The sequence below is a fragment of the Ictidomys tridecemlineatus genome, chromosome 2 (assembly GCF_052094955.1).
Source record: "Ictidomys tridecemlineatus isolate mIctTri1 chromosome 2, mIctTri1.hap1, whole genome shotgun sequence".
Taxonomy (NCBI): domain Eukaryota; kingdom Metazoa; phylum Chordata; class Mammalia; order Rodentia; family Sciuridae; genus Ictidomys; species Ictidomys tridecemlineatus.
The window spans coordinates 218,396,089-218,422,528 of record NC_135478.1 but is presented as its reverse complement, the minus strand read 5'-3'; the positions used below and the strand labels follow the sequence as shown (position 1 = coordinate 218,422,528).

The window sequence follows — 26,440 nt, the reverse complement described above, 5'->3', positions numbered from 1 at the left end:
AAGATGTGGCACTGTTCTAGTGCCCCTATCTGTACACTCCACCTGTGAGCAGGAAGCCATGGCCCAAGGGACAATGAGCTGTGTACATATAAGTGCTACCTCTCGGAGGTTCAAACCCATGATGACCATTCCACATGAAGCTCTTTCAGGAATCACAATCATGATGTCACCTTGTAACCTACCACCCTGCTCCAGAGCCCACCTCTGTGTCCTGTCAATACCTGCCGGAAGAGGGGAGGGCTCTTGCAGAGTTCTGGGATTGCTTCTCCTCACCGGCCCCCTACGCTCCAGTGAGGGTAGAAGGCAGAAAACTGTTTTCATGCCCAGATTCCCAACTCCTGTTCCAACACCAAATACAGCTTCCTCATCCACTTCCTTCGCATTGCTGCCATCTCTAATTAATGTTTCTTTGGTTGCCAAATACTAGATTCTAGCTTTCTCACTAGTTTTAGTTCATTGGCTGTTGGACAACTTCCGCCTGCTTGGAAATCTCTGCTCTTGGTTTGCAAGCTGCCCCGAGACCAGGCTTCCTTGCACCTCCCTTGCTGCTCCCTCTCAGTCTCCAGGTGGGAAGGGGTATATATTCCCCAAAGATAAACTTAAAATAACCCTTTTTACTCTAAACTTTTAAAATTTGGATTCATCAGGACTTAGTGCTGCGGAAAGGCATATGTGTCCAAAAATGTACATAAGCCCAAGGTACTTTGGAAAGATATTCTAATAGGACAATGGAAAGGCCCTGACCCAGTAATTGTCTGGAGTCGGGGGTCTGTTTGTGTGTTTCCACAGGAAGAACAGCAGCCGATTTGGATTCCAGAGAGATTAACCAAGGTCCTGACCCAGTGATTGTCTGGAGTCGGGGGCCTGTTTGTGTGTTTCCACAGGGAGAACAGCAGCCGATTTGGATTCTGGAGAGATTAACTAAAGTCCTGACCCAGTGATTGTCTGGAGTCGGAGGCTTGTGTTTGTGTGAGAGGCTTGTGGGAAGCCGGTGGTAGCAGTTGGGCTCTGAGGGTTTTTCCTGAGGAGCTGTTTTGTTTGGCCTGTGTGGTTCTAAAAATAAAGTTCGTTTCTTTTGACAAGTGGCTCCTGAATTGTGCCCAGCCAGACTGCGGCATCCAGGGGCAACTCTGTCTCCATTTGCCTTTTCAGACCTGCAGGGCCCTGGCTCTCCTGCTGTCCGGCATCACACACTCTTGAGCAACACCCCCTTTCTATGGCTGGAATGACCACCAGGACAGGATTGAGATCTCTGCCTCTTTCCTTCTTTCCTCACCCCATCCCAGGGACACAGCATGTCCATATGTTCCCTGGACACACATTTTCAGTGCTACCCCTATGTTACGTGTTGGAAATTTCATCCACAGATTCATATTTAATGATATTTGAAGACAGGCTTTGGGGAAGGGATTAGGATTAGATGAAGTGGTGAGGCTGGGTTCCCCATGATAATGTTAGTGGCTTTGCAGAAGGAAGAGCCAGAATGCTTTCTCTTGCCGTGTGATGCTTCCCACCCTCTTACGAGGGGCATAAGAAGGTCCTTGTTATTTACTGATGCCATGTTTTGCAATTTCTCAGCCTCCAGAACCAGGAGCCAAATAAACCCTATTATTTATAAGTTACCCAGTCTCGGGTACAGTCATGTGTCACTTAGTGATGGGGATATGTTCTGAGAAATGCATCACTCTGCAATTTTGTGAGTGTCATATCATAGAGGTACATGATGTTCCTTGGAGATAGGACTTTTTGATCTCCCTCATACTCTTCATGGTTCCCACTGTTGTATATGTCGTCTGCCACTGACCAAAATGTCATGTGATACAGGACTGCATTTTATTACAGCAACCGAAAAGGGACTAAGACACCCCATATACCAAAATTCCCTTAAGTTCCTAACTTCTTTTACCCCTGCAGGAGGTACTTTCCTTATAGGGAGATCAACCATCTCAGTTGGCCTGCGATTTGGGGAAAAAGGTCTCTGAAGTGTAGAACTTTCAGTACTCAATCTGGAGGTCTTAGGCTGAGAAGACAAATTGGCCACCCTACATACTGGCTTTCTCAAGATCCGGTTCTCCACTCAGGCCACCAGGCAGACTGCAGGGACTGCTATAGTGAATCCCTGCCTGTGGGGTTTAGAAAGTACAATATCTTCTCCAGTGGAAAAACATAGAAAGTTGGATCCTTGGGATGTGTTGTTAATGTTCAGAACGGCCAGGCTGGGATAGCATTGTTTGGGAACAGCTAATTCTTTTTGTCACCCTGAAAAATCACCTGGGAACACTTAATCAGCAGCCAATAATGATTCCATCCAATGCCGTCTTAAAGGTTAATGACCAAGATATTTTTAAGCTGATATTCAGTTCTGATGTTAACTCATTGCTCAGCCCACTTCTGAGCACTAATTGCGGGTACATAAGGCAGACAAGATGGGGCCTCCTGTGTGGTCGTTGCCAGAATACCCTGTGCAGCGAGGGAAGGGTAGAACATGTGTTTCCACACCCTAAGGGAGTCTCAGAGAAGCCACGGCAGTAATGCCACAGCAGTGGACTCTGCGGAGAAATAGCGTCAAAATTTGGGCCTCAGGCTAGGCAGCAGAAATGCTCTTACTAATTCCAGAAGCATCTCCTAGGAAACCGAGGTCCTCATGAGGGGTCTCACAGGGATCCAGAGCAGTTATATACCGTATGCTCAGGCATTTCCCCAAAGATCTATTCCCGATGTGACCAAGTTGGGCCCCAGACTCCACCAGTGCATCATGTCTCTGGCTTTCTAGAGCTGGAATCCATTTGCGGGGCATTTTCGGTTCCCAGGAGTGAGCAATGACGTGCACCTCCCTAGCCCTGGCCTGCTATAGGGAGTGAGGGCCTCTGTGGTGACTGGAAGTCCACAGGTTTCTGTAAAGCTGTTGCTGCAGAAGCCCCGCAGTGAAGCATGTGCCAGGGAGGTCTGGGACAAAGCGTCCCAAGTCTTCTCTCTACCCTCCCCCGCTGCAATCCACATCTGATTTTTAAAACCATAAAGGAGCAAATCAGCAAGCAGGGAAAGAGTCCCTCCTCCAACTGTGGCGCATTCATCCTAGGAAGCTGATGTGTGCTAAATCCTTCCTTTGCTTAGATTAAATGCCCTAGGAGCATTCAGCTCTCAAGAACACCTAATAGCTCTGTTCAGAACTGCACGGAATATAAATGACTGCTGAATTATACACCATTGCATCATCAGCTGCCAACAGGCAGGTCACAGGGTTTTACATCAAAGGTGCCTTAGGGATTCGCTGGGGTGAGGCAAGGGCGGGGCGGGGGTGTTTGGGAAGAGAATACAGGTCCAGGGATGGGACTCTGAGTTAGGGCCAAGTCACCCATCATTCTGCAAGCTGTGAACATTGGCATAGGCCAAGACACTGCCACGAGTGGAACCTGGAAGCCACACCTCTGGGACAGGCAGGATCTTGTGTTGCTGAAGCTGTGTCTTTACACTACAAGTCTATCCTACATTCTGGCATGTTTATGTCATATTCTCCCTAAACAACTGGTCCATTCACATGGGTTGGCATCCGTGGGCTCTAAAGAGAGTAGACCTGGCCTTACATGTCTGTGGATTACACAACTGTGGATCTAATCCACTGCAGATCAAAATATTTGAAAACACAAGATTTTGTCTGCAGTGAACATGTTTGGACTTTTGTGATCATTCTCTAAACAATACAGTGCAACAGTTATTCACATAGCATCTATGTTGTATTGGATATTATAAGTAATCTAGAGATGATGTAAATATATGAGAGGATGTGCACAGGGTTTATATAAATTTCACGAGAGGCTTCAGCATCCAGATTTTGGTATCCATGGAGGAGAGTCCTGGGACCAATTCCCCATGGATACTGAGGGGCACGAACTGTTCAACCAGATTCCTATCATGTAACTGAAGTCTTATCCCTTGGTTTTTACATATGGTGGCCACCAAATCTAGAAACACAAGTGTATGGACTGAATTATTCCCCTGGAAAATTCATATGTTGAAGCCCTAACTGTCCTCAGTACCTCAGACATGACTGCATTTGGAGATAAGGTTCTTAAGGAGGGAATTAAGTTACAATGAGGCCATTTGGGTGGGCCCTGATGCAATCTGACTGGTGTACTTATAAGTAAAGGAGATTAAGACAAAAAAAGAGAGACCAGGGCATGCACACCAAGGCACCCTCCTGTGATGAGGCACAGGAGAGAAGCCATCTCTTGTAAAGGAGAGAGCTCTCAGAGGAAACCACTGGCTGGCACGTGAACTTGAACTTCCAGCCCCCAAACTATAAGAAAATAAATTTCTGTTGTTTAAGCCACCTTGTATGGTTTTCGTTATAGCAGACCTGGAAAACTAATAGAGCAGGTGGATACTTGATGATTGGCTTAACAGCATTACATCGCAGTACACCATAAAATAAGAATATCTATGTTCCCAGACTCGATGGCCACCCCATAGCTAGAACAGGCATCTAAACAAAACCATATAAAATAGTAGCTGCTGGGCATCTAGTGGGTTGTTTTCTCCATGTAATCTCTCTTACATATCTGTGTTCACTCCCACTCAACGTGTTTAGGCTTGATCACAAGGTCACTGGTCACGGTGGCCTCTATACTACACCCAGATCCCTTAAAAACTTGTGAAGATATCAAAGGGCTAAGCAAATGGAAGAAGGCATTTCTGGGGTATTCATAGGCTTCATTACAATGGACATTCACCAAGGTCACAATGTCATTGTCCAGCCTCCTTCACTGGACACTGACCTTCCTAACCTCCCCCAGTTGACAAAGAGTCCTTGGCTGTTGTTTATGATCCATGCATATCCTGAATCTCCTGAAAAGCCTTCCAAAGTATTCCCAGCACAAGCAAATCCACAGTTATTCTGAATCCCTAAAAATTTTGTGTTCTGAATCAAGCAATCCAACAATTAATCACAGAGACTGCCTCTTTCTCTGTTATAGTTTGTGCTCAACAAGACTCTAACCTTCACAAGAACTGGAATGGTGGCGAAGTCTCCTTTGGTATTACACACCACACAGAGTATAACTTCTGTATCACTGAAGGAAATGGAATTTCTAGTTATGGAGCTTTTAAGTCAAACACGATCTTCGAAGCCTAGAGGAGAATGAAGTAGACACTATGCCTGGTCTTCCCACTCTCCTGGTTCCTCCTAAATTGTGATGTGGTCGCTGAGGTGTTGTGCACCTGTGTGTATGTGCGCGTGTGTGTATGTGTGTATGCGCAGGCATGTGCGTGCACGCATGTGTGTGCATGCCCAGGCCTGTATGCATCCACTTTGTATTTCAATTGGTACCTTGGGTTTCAGAGAGTGTTTTTATTTTTGCAGAAATTCAGCATCAGAATAATAGCCTCTCTGCAGGATTATTTTGAAGAATGGTAATAATACATGTGAAAAGGCTTGGAGAAGTTAAAATTGCTTTCTATATGTAAGGTATAATATTAGAAATGGGAAGCTTTAAGTGAAATTGAAGAAAAATTGCTCTTAAGGACAAGAAAAAAAAATGTGGTTGCTGTTTCCATCTCCATTGGCCACTCCATTGTCATCTAGCCTCACTCTAGGGTAAGTGCTACCCCTGGGGAGTGACATTTCTCAACAAAGACCAGAGGAAATGCTTGCACAGGACTCTTCATTCTGTGGACTTCAATGGAACCAGCACCATGGAACCTGGAAGGATCTCAAAATCCACACCTAAGACAGACCTTCCTTGGAAATGAACTTGTCTTTGAGCAGAAAGAGGTTACAGCCCTCAGTAAGGTCACTTGGTGCCCTGGTGGGTTTGTGAAGAGGTTTGTTAGAACTGTGGCTCCACAAGGAAGGGGAAAAGGAATGGTCAGAGGAGAAACACTGGCAATCACTGTTCAACTTGAGTTGGACACCTGTTTTAAAATTTTCATTATTGTACTTTTAATTCATTATCTTCTTAATTGTTAAAAGTTACTGAAAAAAGTTAGAATAAATTTAGGAACGCATGCAATACTTGAAAAGATATTTTCATTTTCCTGATTGATGTCCCTGCTCCTCCTAACCAATAAATCCACTGCAAACAGTTTGGGTATGTATTTTTTCCACTTCTTAATTTTTAAAAAAATACATTTTATAGGTGCTTTTATTTTTTCTTACAAAACCATACTATTTTGTCTCTTGCTTACTGGAATTTTGGTGACATTCCATATCTAGACATAAAACCTTAACAACCATAAAGCATACCACATCGTAACATGCATTAAGCATGGCCAAATTGAGCATGCCTCCATTGACAAGAGTCTGCACTGCTTCAAATATTTTGTGTAACAAAGAATATTGCCATAAATATCCAAGTTGGGGCGCTTTTAGAAGTGCTGCCACCAAGGATCCGGCCCTGGTTCCTCTGGAATATCGAGGTGGCCTTGATGGGTATCCCATACTGGTTTATTACACAACTGAAATGCATTTTCATTATTTATAGTCTGTGCAGCATATTATCCTTTCTTCTTTTGGCTAAAACATAACTGTTTCCCATGAGGAGGCCCCAATTGTGGTCCTAATGATTAGTTCTACCCATTAAGGTTAAGCCTCAGAATCTTATATCTCTTGGGATTGCTGTGATATGTGGATGTGTGTGTCTGTGTGTATAACGTACATATTATGTATGTAAATGTATTTGTAAACTATACACAATATGTATATATACATATATATGCAAATTATAATGTACATGTGTATTTAAAAGTATGTATATTACTACCTATACATCAAATAAATTATATAATTCACATAGTAATCCTAAGTTAAATTAAATAATTTGCTGGAGATCTCAAATCATGTGACAAAGCAAATATTTGATTTTGCTGTAGAACCTCAAACTATTGGACTGTGGAAATATCTAAGAACCATTCATTTTACTTTCTTCCATTTTTTTTTTATTTAAAAAAAAAATTTCCCCAGGGGAAGCAACCACTGGCTCATTCCACTTTGCCCACCTGACCTTGAGTATTTCATGCTTCATGGAGCAAGATTTGCTATGCTATGAGTTTTCTACAAAGGGTAGGAAGAAGAGTTCTGGAAAGGAAATGAATTAAGAGTGTAGCATCACATATTTTTCAATGAGAAACTTTGCAGTTTCATATCCATCTGGGCCTTGGTTCAGAGCTGAGTTAGTGGGATCCAACTGGCTTCTTAACTAAACTGAGAGTGGCATCTGCAGCCGTGCAGAGAGGAACATTCTCAAACTGTGATTTGTGAGCTTCCAAGAGTAAAGCCACTTAGAGCATGCCATCTTCCTGCCCCTGCCTCTCTTTTCTCCTTGTTCTGAAGACAGTGGTCCATGCGGTAACCTTTGAGAACATGTAGAGCAGAAGGCAATTCTACCTTTTCTTGCTGGGGATCCATACTTGGGATAATACAAGCCTCCTGCAGACCTCCTCTGGCATGTAGCTTCCTGGTTGCTCTGGTCATTCGTCTTCCTAGGCAACATGCAAGGCTTGTGCACAGAAAGTTACATCACCTCCAGGACTGGCACAAAGCCCAGTCAACAGACATGTCCTTACACCTGAAGTCCTGTCGTGGTGGTAAGGAGGCTCTGGTGGCCCAGGGAGACACTAGTTAGCCTGCACCAGCTTCCTGACGGGACTGTGACAACACATAGGGATGTGGTTTGGTGGAAAGAGCACTCCACCAGCAATCAGAAAACTGAGTTCTGGTCCCTCTCTGTACCTACAAGTAGGGAAAACATTTCATCTGTCTGGGCCAGTCCCCATGACCATGGAACACAGGGATGGGAACTAGATCCCATCTCAGGTACCTTAGAACTCCAGGACTTGAGGTGAGAAAGTATCATTCTCACTTGCTCTAGGACTTGCTGGCCCTATGGTATCCAGCATGAGCCACATGGAGAGGATCCTGCTTTTCACCTCCTGACACACCAGAAGGGATGGTGGATGAGTCATTAGGCATCAGTATTTGACATCCATGTGCACACGAGGCTCAGCTCTAACATGCCTTGATTTTCAGTGTGGAAGGATGGGGGCCCAGGTGTTTAAGTGTCTGGAAGAAATTGGCTCCTGAAAGAAACCTCTCTGGTTTCTGCCCTGTCTGATCCAAGTCAATGCCATGTTACTTAGGAGAGGAAGCCGCCTGGGGACCACCAAGCCAGAAGATCAGGCGAGACTGCCACCTGGTTTGGTTTATGGTTCCATCCCTGGCACTTTGTCACCTTGGCCCTGGCCTTTCTTTGGGAAGAAAACCTATACCCAAGTGATTTTTCCATGCTGTCACCTCATTGCTGGACTGGTGAACACACACATAGGTTCATGGGGACAAAATGTTTATATGTGATGTTTATATGACAGACACTGTTCCAAGTGCTTTACCAATGTGGCTCACTTAATCCTCCAAGCAAGCGACCTTATGAGGTTTAGACAAGGAAATTGAATCACAGAGAGGTTAAGTAAATTGCCGAAGGTCACACAGCTAGTTAAGTAGTGGAGCCAGGATTCAAAGCCATGCATTATCCACCTATGATGCTGTCATTACGGCTATTTCATGAGCACCTCAATTGCCACTCTAGATGAGGCCCTCCAAGGTGCTGGGCCCCATGAACTGGTCCCTCTCTCATCTCATTTATAAGAGGAAGCAGTCCCTTCTCCTCCCTTAGCAGGAGGACCTCAGAATCTGGAGTCTGCATTCTAAAAAGTGTGGAGAAGCTTCCTACCTTGTGGGCCTTAATGAGATGCTGCAGTAAGCAGAGCACGGCTGGCCAGTCAGCCTGAGCCACTAACTCAGGGTGTGTAAAAAACTGTGACCCAGAGGCTTCTGGGAAATACGATTTCCATGGAACTTATCTGAAAATGTGAAGAGCTGAGCCATAGAAAGCATTTTCATTAATTAGCCATTATTTTTAATAAAACGTAGCTAAGAGTGCCGTAAGATCTTTGAGAAGAGATTGCTAGGTTTTTACAGGGCATCAGGGAGAAGAAAGCATCTACCGGCATTCCTTCCTACTCAGGTCCCAAATTGAGGGATCAAATATCATAGATTTATGTTTTAACTTTATATAAAGTGATCTGACCTTTTTATTTTTTTTCCAGATAAAAGGGATATTGCTGCATTCACCAGAGTTCATTTACATGGAGATATTTTAAAAAATGTAAATGTATTAGTAACATGTGAAATCCTATATAAAGAATAACAAATATATATATATATATATAATCTTAAATAAATAATAAAGCCTTGGCCTACTGTTTCTGAAAAGGTGCCAGCTCCGGGGCCAGGAACAGTTTCATTTAATAGACATGAGGAGCCTCTGCAGGGCAAAGGTAAACAGAGGGTGAGTTTACTGATTCCTCCTTCAGCCTCCACCAGCAGCTCCCCTAGAAGGCGGTCACACTCCCCAGCAGAGAGAGGCTTCCTCAGTGTTCTCTGTTTCGGCACAGGCCATCTGCCACCCTACTTGTCTGAGCACCCACTGCCTGAGTGGCCCTCCAGGACCGTGCCATGCACATCTTTATTAGCATGTCCCAGAGGCTAGAAGAATACCTAGAAAACAGTAAGCGCCAACTGATGGGTACTGAGTTGATGAGTAAGATCATTAACAAGTGCAATAGGGTTGCTCCAAATATTTGAAAGTCGGTTAGAAGAAGTTGCTGACTCTAATTTATGTCCCTTTAGCGGAAAGCACCCAAGTGAAAAGTCAAACTACAGAAACCATATGAAGGTTTAAAATAAAGAGGACAAAATGACAACGAGAGCAGCGACAAGGAAGGGACTCCCTGCCACCACAGAGGTTCTGACACATGGGAGAGATAGGCAGTGGGCAGAAATCTGCTCTCTAAGTTACTCACAATAGGCAAGTGTCCCCAGAATGATGTAGGTTCAGAGGAAGAGGCAGAGTCTGGACTTAGTTAAGACAATTCAGAAAGGTTTCTGGAAGATGCTGACTGCAAGTTGAGCCCCGAGGAAAGCCCAGGGCTTCAACAGAAGCAGCGTGAGCGATCTGTTCCCGTGGAGCACAGGACACGTGGCTGAAGGCACAGGACGCCAGATTGTGGCTAACACCAAACTTCAGGCTGGGGACACTGGATTTTACTCTCTAAACATCAGGGAACCACAGAATATTTTTCATCAGAGAAATTACATGGTAATTAGCGTATTTTAGAAAAGCAGTATGTTGTAAAGGATGAATTCAGTGGAAAGTAGGAAAATGAACATTTATGAAATGCTGATTCTCTGCTAGATGCTTTTGCTCTGTGTTCGCTCATCTCACCCGCACAACAGCCCTACAGGGCAGGCAGCACTATGTCTGTTTTACAGATAAGAAAACGCAGGCTCAGGGCTGGCCACCAACTGGTAGGACAGAGATTTCCACGAAGGGCTAAGTGAGTCCCCAAATACCACAGTAGTCATAAGGGCCCAGATGGAGCTCAAGGCGTGGCCGTGAACGAATGGGCCCCAGAGAACACTGCGAAGGAAATAGCGGCAGATGTCGACGACTGACGGAAAGGTGAGGGTGGAAATGGAAAAGAGAAAGATTACTTGAGTGACGACAGACTGATCTTCAAGGATGACAAGAGCAGAAGGGAAAAGAGAAGAGCTGACATTGACTGGGAACCTGCAGTAAGTCAGGCATTTAACATGTATTCCGTCAACACACAACACACGTGTTATGCATGTGTGTAGAGAAAAGACAAGGACAGCCGAAGGCACGTGTGAGATTCCCCGAGGGTGGAGGTGCCCAGCAAACAACTAAAAACCATGATCTGGAGCTCAGACAGGACTGTTCTACGCCGAGGTCCAGGCTCATCTGTGTACAGACTGTCTACACCATGAGGGTGGGTGTTGCCCACAGGGGGACACGTTTCCAGGGAAAAAGGAAAGAAAGAAACAGAAAAGGCAGAAAGAAGAAGAAAGAACACAAATATGTTGCCTCAGAAGAGAAGAGAATTTCAGGAACGACAGAGATGGGTGAGCCCTAGGGCTGTCAGGAAGAGGAGGCTCAAGGGGAGGTGACAGGTGGAGTAGACGGAAACAAGGACATCTCCAAAACAGAGCAGTTTCCCTGACACGGTGAGACCAGACTTCAGGAGGTGATGTGGGTTGGTAGCGAACCTCCAGAAATAATAACTAAGGATTATTCTTTTTGTCTCATGAGCCGCAAGCTTTGCCTTTTGTATGAGAATATATGAAAAGGTAAGGCCTCTTCCCGTTTCTCTAAGAAGCAATTCCATGAACCGAACCAGTCTCCTTTCTGCTGCCCAAGAACAACACCCCTTTTCTGCATGACGAGGTATCGGAATGGGGTTAGCTCTGACTCTACCAGTTCTTGAGTTGTTTGAGGATCATATACATCGGTTGATAGGGGAGAGTGCTGCATGATAATTAAAAGCCCGGGCTTCAGAGACAAGTGGATTGGAGTTTGAATCCTCGCCTCAGGAGCAATGTGCCCTTGAGCAAAGCGCCTGCATGCTCTCAGCAATCGCTAGGAACTGCAGAAAAGTAAGCTGGTGACAGAATGAGCAATTCCAACCCAAATGCACTGAGTGCTCACTGGTGCCAGGCTCCGGTCCAAGCACTCTGCACGTCGACTTCTTTAATCCTCTCCAGGTAGGTGCAATGTCACACGTGGTGAAACTGAGGTGTGTGAAAGCTAAGGGCGCCTAAGGTTTCAGAGCTTGGATTCACCCTGACCCCCGAAGACCTTTGCTTCATCTGGATTTGAGGCTCCTGGGAACATGAGCCTGGTAACAGAAGGGACTCCCTTTTGGCCTTTCTCTTCCTACCTACCCACCCCAAGCAAATATCCACCTGCTCTCAGCAGATGGGAGGGGTAGGGGACACTGCGGGTGCTGGTGGACGGACGTAATGGACACTTGTGAATGTCTGCCCTGCTGGTTAAGCCCTCGGGCCTGTTTTTTAATCCCAGTGGCCACTCTCAGCATCCGTTCTTTCCTCCCCCACTCCCAGGAACACAGAAGGAAGAATGGGGATTAGGGTGAAGATCTTAGATTAAGGCCCCACCATATACTTAATTGCATGACTCTCAGATAGTTTCATGGCTCTCTGGGTCTAGTTCATTATCTGCCAAGTGTAGGTGGTAATAACCTTCTTAAAGGGCACCTGGTGAGATGGGAGGAGACAGTGCCTAACGCTGACCCAGCACGGTGTTCGGTGTTTGGCTGATCTCCCCTCTCTGCCTCATCCACCTGCCTTCCAAGGGGGTTGAAGGTCAGTAAGATCTTACCCTTCCTTCAAAAGCTCTGAGATCTCTAAAGTGCTTCCCAAACCATGAACAGCCCTGTTCCAGGCTTTTGGGTTGAGGCCAGCACCTTCCCCCTCCAAGAGTGGTAGACAGGTAGAAGGATGATGCCCTCTTATCTCACAAAAAGACCCAGAATTCTTTTCTTTTTTATAGTTTGCATTTAAAGGTATGAGCCATGAAAAGGAAAGTAGATAATTTATCACACTAATTGATACGGGTATCTGAGTCCTTTCTAAAACTGTGAACAGTCCCAAGGCCCCAGTGGGTCTTATTTTATCTTCCACAGCACCCAGGACTTAGTAAGCACTAGACAGCTGGTTGTGCATTTAATGAGTACGGAGCATGGGGCAGGTATGAATGGGTCACTCCAGGGAGGATGGCCTTTCTCTTTGCTGTCATAATTTGGATGTCCTTGACCTTTTGATGCTTCTGTATTGAAAGTGCATGAATCTTCCAAACCCCAAGTCAAGACACGAGGTATGGGACATGAGCTGATTGTGAGAGATGATATTTGAAACCAGGAGAACTATAGAAGGTCAGGGAAGTCCAGCAGGTTTGTACAGGCCTCAGTAGACATGGTTAAGATGCAAGCCACTACCCTCCTGTCCTAGGTGCTCAAATTCTGCTAGGAGACAGATGTATGCTCACCAGAGTAGACTGAATTCACATGTCCAGGACCACAGTCCTAACCCTTTCCCATGTAATGCTCTGAGGTGGCCCCAGAGTCACTCTCCCTTAGGCCTTCGAGCCCCTGTGTAGTACGGACAGCTGAGTGGATTGGACTTTCCAGGCTTCACCCACCTGTCCACAGTGAGGAGAGGTGCAGAGCTGCTGCCCTGGGCCAGGGTGGACCTGGCTGCTCACTGCAGGGGCTGCCTTCAGGCCCTGCTCCTTGGCCCTCTTGGCTGGGCCAGTTCTCTGAGTCTCTAGCACCCAGGAGACCTGGGGGCTGTAACTTCCATTTGTACACACCAATCTGCCCACTACAATAGGCCTGCAGCTTCTCGGGGGTCCCCATGTTGGGCCTGGTCTGGTTTGCTATGATGTCTGGTACCTTGGCTTCAGTCTCTTTCCCAGGTCTTGATGCTTGTTGTGCATCTCAGCCAACCAGAAAGTGGGGCGACAAGGAGCCTCAAGAAGGCAACGATGTCCTTGGGCCTGGCTCTTTGGGGTCACTTCTCACCTCACCCTCACCATACCTGCTCCACCTCTGCGGCCAAGAGAACAGAAATTTCCCCTCACTTAATCCTGCTCCTCCCTCTTGACTGCTTTCTGGGAGCAGCTGTTAAGCCTAATAGGAGGGGTCTCCAGCAACCAGCATTTTTCTGGTTGAAAATGATTTGTTTCAAGGGTCAGAAGCTTGCCTGACAAGTTCCCTTTCTCTGAAACTTGCACATCTCTAAAAAAAACATCTCAGAAGGGCCCAGAGAGGGGGGATTTTGAAGTCACTGGAGAAATTCCCTGTTTCCATGGTAACAGAGCACTGTGGCACCACCACTGCTTCTTGGGCTTTCATTTCCCCTGGCGGGCTGGTGGAGAAACTCTTCTTCAACCACCACTGGGCAGTGGAGATGGTCGTCCAGTTGCCCTGCCCTCCCCTCTCCTCCTGCCTGTCCCCCTGCCACGCGCTCTTGTCCAATGTGATGAAGCAAGGAACGCCTATCCAGGCCACTGTGGTGTCAATTCTATCCCAGGAAAGACAGAACCTTGCTGGGGCTGAGAGAAGGCCTCAGGGTGTCCGAGTCCCAGGCTGGACTGCATTCACTCAATAATTCAGACAGGTGACCCTGCTATTCTACCTCTGGACCCGTCCTGCCTAGGTAAATGGCCTAATTAGCCTAGAGTCTACTAAAAGCATCCACAAACTATGTGCCTCTTAAGATTCTCTGAACTCTTTGCTTCTACAACCTCACTTGGCCATTCCCGTTAGTCCTAGATGTTACTGATATATTCTTAGACAATTGTTAATGACTTTATTCTTACCCAGCCTTAACCAAATACCTACATTGAAATAGTGGCCTTAAACCAAACTTCCAGTTCTTAAAAAATCCTGGTCCTCCCTCCTCCCTCTGAGATCCCTCAAAGTTTTGCAAACTGGCGATCTCTCTTATCACACAAGAAATAAAGGCTTTCTCTTGTTGACAGGTGGTTTTCACAATATTTGGGGAGTCTGCTTTAGTCATCAGGAAAAGGGCACACATGGTTTTTTTTTGTGTGATTATTTAGTCATCACAACATCAGACTTGGCCTGACTGAGGGAGAATTAACTATAAGCAGAACAGAGAAGAGACCTGATATCTTAAGATCCCTGGAGCCCTTGCAGCAAGAAGGCTGCAGGGTTCTGGCTCAAGGTGTCTGAGTGCTTGGGAGATGCTGGACGCTGAGCTGGCCTCCTGGGAATATGACTTGTATAGTGTCTTCTTGCTTTAATGCTCTGCAATTATACTCTTGAAATTCTTAATAATGTTTGAACAAGGGGTTGTGGTATTCGTTTTGCACTGGGCCCCTCCAATTATGTAGTCAGTTCTGGTTGGCACAGAGGGATGCTCCTGGGTGCATAGCTGCAACACCTTCTGAGGGTGCATTGGACCACCCTAACCCTAACCTGGTCACTCAAGGCATGGACACAGTGATTCCCCTCTCACTGAAATTGGGAGTGTCCATGTTGTACAGAGACACTGGTTAAAGCCTCAAAATCCTGAATATTGCCCAGGGGAGAGCCTCGGGACAATCTGTGCAATAAAGGACAGGACAGAACAGGGATCAATGCCCTCTAAATCAATCAACCCCCTGACCATGGTCTCCAAGGCCCTTCATGATCTGCCCATCTGTTTGGTACCATCTTCATCTCAATCCGTATCTACTGCAATTGCCCTCTTGCTTAACTTCTTCAGATCCAAGAAACTCTTTCCCATCCCAGGTTCCTTGCATGTCTCAAGGTTCTTTGTGCAAGAATGATCCTGCCCTAGGTCTTCCTCTGGCCTGCTGCTCTTCATACAAGTTCTGAGAGGACTTCCCTCAACTACAATGATGCCACCATCCCTCTCTCCTTCCCAGCCTCCTCTTTATCCACAGTTCTTACCACGTAACCTGTCTCACTTACTTATGGTACTTGCCTTTTGTCTGTCTCTCCAACTAGAAAATGAGAAGGTAAGCAAGAGGACAATTGCAACAGATATGGATTGAGATGAAGATGGTACCTGGCTTCATGAGGACTCTATCCTCTGTACACCTGTCACTTACCAGGCAATCAGTATTTATAGAATGGATGGAAGAATGAATGAGTGAGTAGGGTAGTGATGAGCTAAGAGATGTGATCTGTCTAAGGATTTCATCTTTCTTATCTCTGTGGCTTGCAGGTGCGTGTGGCATTGGCAGTGCTGGTGTGAGACTGCTCAGAGCAGCTTGTCACCGCAGGGGGCTATTTAAAAAATAAGCTTCTCAGTAGCTAAGATAATAATATCTAAAAATTTACTGAGGACAACACTGGGCATTGTAAGCCCTTCACATGAGTTAACTCTATAATTCTCACAGCTATGCTTGAATTGGATACTATTATTAGCCCTTTTTAATAGATGAGCAAATTGAAGCAAAGCATGAAAGGCAGATAAGGAAATTTTCTGCTGTCACATGGATAGTCCAAAGCTCCTTTGGTCCTGGAATAGATCTTCATGGAAAAAAATCTGTAGTTTCCACTTTTAACTGGGTGACTCTACTTCTTGAACAAGCACTATAATCCCTGGCTAGGTGGTAGGGGATGGCAGGTGTGCCAAGGGCCACATGAATGAAGGCTGGCTTCCCACACAAGCTCTTCATGGGTAGGATGTCTTCATGCACCACATCCTCCCATTCTCCTCCCAGGCTCTGTCCTGTCTGGGTATTTCATCCTTGCTCAGGAGAACTGTGGCACTGTGGCTTTTGTTTGGTGGGTAGGTTGTTGTGATATGGAATTCACAGACCAGATTTGGGTTCAAAGGACCAAAGCTGCTCACAATGGTCTTCTGAAGCCCACATCTATAACAGGGGTGGTCCCACTGGGTGGCAAGGATGGAACCTCCTTGGGTCTGTTCCAACTCAAGGTGAAAATGAAGCCTTCTAGCTGCTTGGGTTGCTGAATGACGGATCCTGGCCACTGACTAGACATGAGCTAAACCGAGATGCCATCTACTAATCTCCTAATAATGTGTACCCTCCCCCAAATGTCTCTTACTGACATAATTTTCCCCTCTGGGATTGCTTTAAATGTAAGTATCAAATGCCAATAAATATTCAAATATAAACCTTTCAAGGGGCAAAGGTGTATTCCAGGGTGTAAAGGGGCTTATAAAACTCTTCTTAAGATTTTGAAAGATTGTAAGATAAAGAGTCAAGAGAAGAGTTGTGATGTTCTGGTGAAGTCTCACATGAAAGTATAAAGCCGATTAGCAGGGTAAGTAGGCGGGTTTTATGCCAGAGTCGCCCTTGCTTGGTCATGATGGATTATGGACACTTCTGTGCTTATCAAAATGGGCTTTACTTATGGTAGATATATGAGAGTAACAACCACCATTTATCATCCGCTTTGTGTCTTGCAAAGTCATTGACCTGCTGAATTTATTCTCCTTGCCCGGGAAGGTCCTTTGCTCCTGGGTTCCCCCTCTGACCCGTGAATCATGAATTCATGATCTAGGGGCCAATTTCAAGCTTGGGGCCTCCTTACCTTACAGTCACGCTTCTAAGTAGGGCCAGAGCTAGGAACAACATTGGGGAGGGCTTAAGAGGAGCCCCACCAGGAAATCTCTATTTGTTCTAATTTCTACGACCCTATAATCACTTTACCGTTCAAATAAAACATCGCCATGGGCTTTGCCTTTGCGGGTTGTAGGTTTTCAAAGTTGGGTCTTCATCAAGGTCTTTTGTGGGGTGCTGTGCAGAGTGTCTGGGTTCACTGCTCAGCTCTCTGCTCTCTGGTGAACCGGTGAAGCGGCTACAGATGCTGGCTATGTGGAGTCATTGGTTTGCAAATCACTGCCATCACTCACACCTAATAGCTGCAGCTTCTTCTCCTTCCCTATGACTGACTGGGAAGGTAAAGAAGGTCACACTGAGCGCAGGTGGGCCCAGAGAAACCCCATGACTCCCTTTTCCCATTATCGCCCCTGCCCTCGGTTCTGGTCACCGTCTCCTCCATATGCCCCCTTTATCCTTCGAGGAAGGAGGGGACACAATGAGGGGTACATAGGAAGTTGGGGGAGATGGTGGGTGCACTGGCACCAGCTGAGAAGCAAGAACTGGAGTCAGGCTAGTGTGGAAAGAAGTGTGGCTCAGTGGTGCCCGGGGACCTTCAACAGGGGGTGCTGGAGGCAGTGGCAGAATCCGGGCTGGGGTCACAGGCCAGGGTCCGGTTCCAGTTCTGCCAGTCACTAGCTGGGTGACCTAGGACAACCTGACAAGGACCACTCTTATCTGAAACACAAGGAGGTCTAACTGGATGGCGGCTAAAGCCCCTTCCATGTCTAATATTCTATGACTCCAGGTAAAAGACAGGAAGCTCTTCATGAATGTGTGTGTAATTCATACTCTACCTCCAAAGGAAATCTGAAACATTTCATGACAGAAGAAGACAGACCCTAGGACCTTTCAAATAAAGATAAAAAGAGGAAGAGGAATCCCAGGGAAGTGGAGATGATAAGATCAGGAACTATAGATAAGAGGCTGCTTCCTTGAAGAATAGCTGCTCTATCAAGACAAAAGCAGAACACTTGCTGTTTGTTGCTGATCACTCACTTTTTCAATGTGTCCATCCAACAAAGATTTATTAAGGTACAGACCCTGTTCTCAATATTAGAGATGCCTTTGTGGAGGTGTCCCTTTGCCAGGGCAGATGAGGCGCTGAAGTTCATGGAGCTTACATCTTAGGGCATAGGGAGAGAAAATGAGCAAACCCAGAATGGCAAAACCAAAAACCTACTACCCAGATCTTGGTTTCTAACACCATTCTCCAATAACAAGAAAGAGGGCTCCTTGGAGAGATGGCTGTTTCTAGAACTGGGCTAGGAAATACACAAGATGAGCCCAGAGTGCCTTGAAGTGCCATAAAGTATTCAGACAAGCAAACAAACCACAAAAACAGTGGAAACCAAAACTCCACATTGATGGGCGCATGTCAAAGAGGCACAAGAGCCAATGGAAAGGGCTCTCAAGGTCCAAAGATGAAACAAAATAAGGCAGGATTGGGTCACAATTGAAGTGCAAACCAAATGCCCATGAACCCACACAGATATGAGAACAGGAAAGAAAAAATAATAAGTGGAGAAGAAACAAATCTCCCATGCAAATAACTGCAGATAATTTATGTGGATAAGAGATGTGGAGTTGTGGAGGATCTGCGTCCCAGCACTCCATCTTAACTGCTCATGTGTGGGCTACATGGTGACTTCACTCTGAAGAATACAGTTTGGAGGAGAATAATTTTACAGTGGAGAAACCTGACACACACGACTTCTACCAGGTGATTGCAGCAACATCCACAGTCATAAATCATGTTGAAATGATGTGATAAAAATGCCACTTTACCCCTGCAATCTCCATCCCCCCACCCACAACTCAGTCCAATCATACGAAAAACATCAGACAAGTCCCAGCCGAGGGTCATCCTATAATATGCCCAGTGCTCTTTACAACTTCAAGGTCATCGGAAACAAGGAAGGTCGGAGGAACTGCCACAGCCAAGAGCAGCCTAGAGAGACTTGAGAATTAAATGCAGGGTGGATGGAAGCCTGGGACAGAGAAGGACATCAGGTAAGAATAAGGGACTGTGAGTAAACTGTGGATTTCAGTTAATAATAGTATGCCAAAATTTATTCATTAATCATAACAGATGTGTCACGTTAATGTAACCTGTTTATAAAGGAGACATTGGACACAGGGGTAGGGGTAAAACCTTAACTCCTTAGACGATCCGCTCACTTTTTTCTTTAAATTTAAAATTGTTCTGAAAATTAAGGGTCTCTAATTAAAGAGGGTCTAGAGGTTAGAGACAGAAGTAGGAGACTCCCTCTCTTGCCGGCCTTGGATAAACAAACTTTCACGAGCTCCACAGCGGCAGGGAAATGAATTCTCCCCCTGACTTGATAGCCTTGGCTCAGGACCTCAAACTTCAGATGAGGCCCAGCCCCAGCTTCAACTCTGATCCTAGTTCTTTCTGTGAGATCCTCAACAGAAAACCCGGTTAAGCCAGGCATGGAATTCGGATCCACACAACTTTTTGACATAGAAGCATTTATAGTTTTAAGCTGCCCAAATAAAATTAACCAAAATCAAAATATAAGAACAAACATTTTAGAATGAATGAATGTGCTGCAGAAAATTTTAGTAATTAAAATGTGGAGCGTCCCTCAGTGTCTTCATGGGAGGTCAAGGGAGCTGTCCTGAGGGAGAATCTTCCAGGTGGAATCTGAATCAGGGGGAGGAGCCATTCATGAGGTCTTATGGGGGAAGCTCTGCAGGAAAAGGCATCAGCCAGCTACAGGGCCTTGAGGTCAAAGTGTGTGTTCCAGAATAGAAAGGCAGTCCGTGTGGCTGCAGGGGCATGAGTGTAGGGGAAGGAACAGGAAAGGAGGTCCGAGAGGCAGTATCAGCCAGATTATAAAGGGCCCTTAAAGAAGGGTAAGGAATTTGGGTTTTAAGTTCCACTGGAAGCCACTGGACTATTGACAGCAGAAGAGAAGAATATTTGATTTATTGTTGTTTTTCTTTCTTTCTTTTTCTTCTTTTGAAGTGATGTTAACTTCTCTGTGCGGGACTGATCCCAGAGTGGCTGGAGTGGAGTTCGAGCAGACAGGTAGAGGCTCCAGCATTAGCCTAGAGAACGGATGGAACACTTCCAGCAGGAGGGGTGTGGAGGGCCCTGGCTAGGGCGGAGCATGGCTTGGCTGTCCAGACACGCAGACCTGAGTCCACAAGCTACACCAGCAAGGGAATCACAAGTGACCAGAGCCATCACATGCCTCCTCAGCTTGCAGTCTTTCCCTGTGTCATCCTGTTCCTGAGCTTCTGCATATCACGGATGAATCATCAGGACAGTTGCTGCCACCCAAATGGAGCTGTGCCAGTCTGGGCTAGATCCTCCCTGGAGGCTCTGCCAAAAGGGAAACTGGATCCCACCGGCCACCCCCAGCCTCCAGGCTTGACGAAGCTACCCTGCTTAATTAATTACCTCCTCTGGGTTGAGCATTAATTAAACAATTTGTTGCTAGTTATTTCACGGGATGCCAAGTGCCCTCTCTTTAACCCAGAAACAGTGAAACCTTGACCGGAGAAGTGCCCTGTGCAGGCGGCCCGGCTTCCTCTGGAAAGGAGACGGGGCTGTGAATAGATGCTTCCGTGTTTATTTCGGCCCTGGCAGCTTCACCTAAAGTCACCTGCAATTCCATCTGTGATTCTTCACTCCAAATGTCCTTTTCTCAGTCTTGCTGCTGCTTCCTTTCCTCCTGCTGGCCACACCCATGCCCGGCCAGCTCCAGAAGCTGCTGCAGGTAGTCCCCACCTGCGCATCCCACTTGCAGCCCGATCTGAGCCCTTGGCCATGTGTCTGTGTTCAGCTACAGACTGTAAAACCCTAACCTGGGTGAAAGCTTAGGCCGTGGGGCCTTTTTGTTTCACTCTGTGGGGAACACCTGCAGTTTGGTGACTGATGTTTTGCTGTGTCTGGGAGGTGGCTGTAGAGGGTGGCTTGCTGTTCAAGTTCTTCAGCAGGTTGACAATGGGAGACTAACTCCTAGAGGTGCTCAGAGGGTTGGTGCTGACATGTCTCTGACATACGAGGTTCTGTGATTCCAGGCCACACTTCTGGGATGGCGTCCAGCCTCTCAGATTAGCTCTCACAGCTGATCAGGGCCTGGAGGCACCACCTTTCTGCCTGGATCTGTTTCCTCCCTAGTTCCCAACTAAGCCAAGCTCATGGGTCAGCAGATGGCAGCTGCCCTGGGCATCTGGACTCCCAAGTCTGTGTCTACCCCAATTGGAAAGAACTCTAATTTGAGAAGGATGAGAGTGCCTTCACCCCACCTCCCCAGCTTCATCTTCCAAAGAAGACCATCATTCAAGGGGTCAGCAGCTAATGGCTCTGTTCTCTAGCCCCTTCTGTTACTGCCTGGCCTGAAGGTATCCACGAGCATGTGGACACCACTTCCCTCCTGGCTGCTTGCAGGAGGACACTGCTTCACCTAGGGTCACGGATGACAAAGCTCTAGGGTGAAGGAGAAGCCTAGGCAGCCTTTGGGTCAGATGGATTCACTCTGGCCTGGATGGCCTCCAATTATCAAGAAAGAGCTGTAACAGCAGATCCTGAAAGCTCATTGTCACACTGACACTATCAGAAAGTATGGTTTCGTCATTAAAAAATACAGGGCAAGTCCAACAAAAGCTGACTGACCTGTCCCCCACCCCCCCATAATCAGGGCTTGGATGGCCTTTCCAGCAATAACAGGCCCATTAGTACCACCCTATCTTTTGTTGCATAAGGCTTGGAGGAACAATCATGGAAGGCTAGAGAAAAAAAATACACACACACACACATCACATGTTTTATATATATATATACATATATATATATATATATATTTTTTTTTTCATGAGATGCCTTGGCCAACCAGTTGTCCCTAGTACCATACCATATTGGAGCTAGAAAGTACTCTAAGGTTCACTTGTTCCACCCATCTCTGGCTCTGTGTGCACAGGCAGACCACCAGAAGCTCTGCTTGGGACCCAGTATCAGTGTTTTGTGAAAACTCTTCAGGCAGCTCTGACATGCAGCAGGTGAGCACCACTCGGGGCAAGCAGGAAGCAGGGCTCTCATTCTGCAGCCTGCAGGGAGGGGCTGCAGACTCAGAATCAAGTTTAGCCAGGGCTTTCCGACTGTTTGGCCAGAGCCCCAGGCTTCTGGGAAGTGCCTCGGCAGTGGATGGAAGCTTCCCACTCTTTTTCTCCTCAGCCCTTTGGGAGGTGTCCCAGTGACCTCACCGAAGTCACAGCTTTTGGCCCATCCAGGGTCACCCAGTTCTGACCTGCTTATTGTCTGACGTGCAATGTGTGGCCTGGTCAGAAAGGACACGCTAGCCAGTTGCATCTGGCTGTTGGTTGCAAGCTCACTGAAGCTGCCCAGAAAGAAGTTCTCCAAGAACAGAAAGGCCCCAGGCTTAGCACCTAGGCCAGCTCTGAACCTTGTGCCTACCTGAAGGGAAGAGGACAGTGGAGAACTTGCCCAGGAGCCAAAGAGGAGGAGATGAGAGAGAGCCACCCCTGGGGATTCCTGCTCTGCCTGAGGCCTATTTGCTCAGCTTTTCTTGGATTCCTGGGAGCCCTCTCTAGACCCTCAGGAAAGCCCTGTTTTACTGGAGCTGTCTTTATATACCCAAAGAAGACTCAGAGAGAGGCATCACTACAAACAGAGCCACTCCACTTTTATCTTTTTACATTTGGAGGTCCATGTAAAAGTTGAATTTCTCCTTGGAGAACCTCCTCTTTCCTTTGGCACAGAATGCATGTGCTTCAAGGGAACGGGGAACTTTCAGGCTCAAGCTGATCCTGTAACGTTCTCCTCCTCCCCCCAAAGCAGAGCTCAATAGGCTCCAGAGATCTCTGTGTACCGAGAGGACAAGTTCCCTTTCCCAGCTCGACCTGCAGATAAAGAACTAGCATGGTCCATTTCTTCTCCTCCCACCTCTGCTCAGAAACCCAGAACCTGGCTGTTCACAAAAGAGACCTGAGCCGGACATTTATTCGTGTGGATACCTGCAGCCTAGCTGACATCTGTTATCTTGTATAAAACTCATCTTCCCTTCTTTTCACAAATAATTCGAATTCTCTCTCTCTAAGCCCATTTCCCCTCTACCAAAGTCCACACAATTCATCCACTACCTTTCTCTGAGCATCCCAAACTGTAGCACTGGATGAGACTCAAACCAGGAGACCAAAAAGCACATTCTAGCTTTTCAGAGAAGCAAGAGGCACAAGTGGACACTGGATGAACTTTTACTGCTCACAGACAGGATACCTATTCCTATATGGCTATACAGTCTTCCTGACATACAGCTCCCTTTAGGGAACGATGGTTGGCTCTATGGTTGTGATAATAATAGAGTAAGGGGGACAGAGGCAAGAGAGTGTGCAGCCCTGTCCCACACCACCTCATTGTAAATGGGGGAAATGAAGACCATGAGTCAAGGATGAACATAGGCACTTGGAGAGGAAGCTAGCTGCCCAGAGTGCACCCGCTTCCTTCATCCACACTGAAGCCCAAGGCCCAGGTGTCTAACATGCCCAGGTACCTTCTAGGTTCATGCTTCTTCCAGGTCCCAGATCTCTATCTGCCATAACATAAGTCTCATACCAGAGTGTGTCTCTTCCACAGCAGGCAGACCCCTTCCCCACAGGGTGGGGTACCGTGCCTTCTCTGCTTCTGCATCCCCAACAGCTGGCTCAGTGGCAAGTGGGAGGGAGGAACTCAGGCAACGTCTGCTGAGCCAAGGGAGGAGTGAGGGAGAAGAGCTCTGCCAAGTCATGGCTGTCCTCCACGCCTCTCACATTCTCCCAGAACTCCAGGAACCAGGTCCTTTTTTTGTCCCTACCGCATCCCCACCCCTGTGGCCTTACCTCCCATGAGGAAGAGAAGCCCTGCCACATACTGCATAAGGCCTCGGTCCCAGCAGCAGCCCAGCACACCGATGATCCAGCCAAAGAGGATGATGGCCACCGCCATGCCCATGAAGCCGGCCGTCATTCTGCGCAGGTCTGCGGGGAACAGGAAGGCAGCAGTCAGCATCAAAGCCTGGGACTCAGAGTCAGGGGCACCCTAGCCCTGGGGTAGGAAGGAGGCAACCTGCTCTTCTCAGACAGGTTTGTGTAACCCAGCATCGTTGGCAGAGGAGAGAGTCCCCCGATGGGAACTCTGACCTGTGCACAAATATGCTAGGCACAGGGAGAGCTCATCATAATACAGTTGTCATTGCTTGGACATCTCGTTTGTGCCAGGCCAGGGCTGCCCTCCCCGTGCATCTATCTCAACTTTCAGAGACAAGTGCTGACTTAATCCCGCTCTGTACAGGAACAACTTGCTAAAATGCATGTTGGTAGTAACTACTTACTGAACAGGGACTCAAACTCAGACCCATGTGGCCAACCCAGTATTTGTCAGCCTCTCAGAGAGGTAAGAATCCAGGAGATGGGCTGTTGAAGCTGAGCAGGGCCTTGGCAGTCGGGTTGCCCCTGCCAAGGCCTGCCTCCCTTCTTGCCAGGGTCTGCTGGTCTCTCTGAGAGGCTGCTGGGAGGAGAAGCTGCTGATTTAGGGGCTTCCTTCCCTTCCAAACTGGCTCCATGGCTTGGTCTGGCTGCAGAGCCAGAGCCACACTGCCTGCCCTCTGTCTGGGCCCCTGGAGCAGTCCCCTTTCTCAGTTCCTCCACCCCTCCACCCTCAGGTCAGCTCTGTGTTCAGGGTCAGGACGTTCCCTGTTCCAGGCCTCCCTGACCCATCAGATGCAGTCCACAGACACAGATGGAAAGACAGCATTCTCAGCAGGAGGGAGAGGGCAGAGCTTCTGCCATAGCAGAGCTGGTCACTCAGCACCTTGCTCAGCTGGGCGTCCTCCCTGGCTCTGCCCTCCAGTCTGCAGAGCTGACCACAGCCATTGCCACGTTCCCTCTCGATGGGCCTGCTCCCCAGCACACTTCCCACTCCGTCCCTAGAACAGGATTCTTACTTCCTCCTGGGAAGCACCCCACCCCTGCCTTGCTGGCCGCTCCTTCCACCCAACACCCACCCACAGCTCCTTCTCACCTGCCCCAGCCTGCCCCATGGGGCTCCAAAGCAGAGCAAAGCCATTTTATCCACCTCTGCCCCAGGGCACAAGTCACCACCCACCAACAATGCAGGGCAGCCTGGAGGACCCCAGGACAGTGTCCTCTCAAAGAAAGGGTGATATGTGAGCAGGGCGGGGAAGACACCAGAAGCAAATGATGTCACCACCACCTGATGGGAGCACACACCTCCAGCACACCCATCTCTTCCCATCCCTGAGAAACCAGTGCCCTGAGGATTTCTGCAGGGAATCCCTTGGGGTCTGCCTACCTCTTGAGGGAGCTGAGGAAGCCCACCCTCCCCTCCTCCCCCTCTCCAGCCACTCTGTGGAGAACCCAGAGCAAACAAAAAGATCCCCGGCAGAGTTTAGCTTGAGGCTCCTCTGTCTGCCCGAGATCTGGTCTTTTCTTCCCTACATGGAGGATCAGACACTGTGGATCCCCAGCCCAGGGAGGAAGCTGGCTAGGAGGGAGATGTGTGTTGGGGACAGAGACTCCTTTACCTTCCAGGGCTGACCTGCATGCCTGTCCCAGCCACATAGAAGTAATACTTGTTACTGTCACCTCTGGGAATTGCCAAGGATGCCAAATTACCATGCAGCACCATACGGATTGCTCCTGTCACCAAATGAGTCATGTGAAGCTTTGTTGGAGCATCCTTCGATTACAATGCTAAAACGTGAGTCCAGCTTCCTGCACAGTCAGCCACAGCCAGCCCAAAGTAAGGGAAGGGGGAAGGGACATTCCTGCCAGAGAGGCTGTCCTGTTTACAGACTCACCGACAGGTGTCCCTTCTCTCCCAGCTGTCCAGATGCACTCACCCCCAGACCCTTGGTTCACCACAGGGACTGAGCTGCCTCCTTTCCCCACAGGTGCCCATTAGACACATGGATCCAACTGGATTGATTCTTGGAAACAGGATACTCTGTGTATCCGATGCTTCTTTACTCTCTGCTCTTCAAGGGCAGGAGGAGGTGGGGAAGGGAAGAGAGGCCAGCTGGTTTCCCAACCTCCCAAAGGGAGGTTTATACCCTCTTCCACAGGAGATGTCAAAGGTCAGCACGTTCTTATCCTGGGCCCTTCCCTTGGTACAGGAAGGTTTAGGGACAGGGGATCCTGTTCCCTTTGGCGGCACTAGCTCTATTGAACCCCTCTCTGCTGCAAGATGGACTCTCGCTTGGCTATGCTCATTGGAAGGCCTGCACTGGACCCCCAGACTCTGCAGACCTGCAGGAGCAATTAAGTGGACAATGGATCACATCAGGTCAGTACACTTTGTCCAAAGATGGATGGAAAGGCAGGCTGAGCAGGAAAACAAAAGGGAAATGCTAATCAGG

The 26,440-nt window shown here is 47.6% G+C and overlaps 1 protein-coding gene across 1 annotated transcript in view; it reads right to left on the bottom strand.

Moving 5' to 3' along the window:
- Tmem178b (transmembrane protein 178B) overlaps nt 1-26,440 on the bottom strand; it is a 346,914-nt gene that overhangs the window by 15,989 nt on the left and 304,485 nt on the right. The window contains exon 3 of the mRNA XM_005332437.4: nt 23,904-24,041. Coding sequence (XP_005332494.1) covers nt 23,904-24,041 — 138 coding nt within the window. The remainder of the gene's footprint in view (nt 1-23,903; nt 24,042-26,440) is intronic.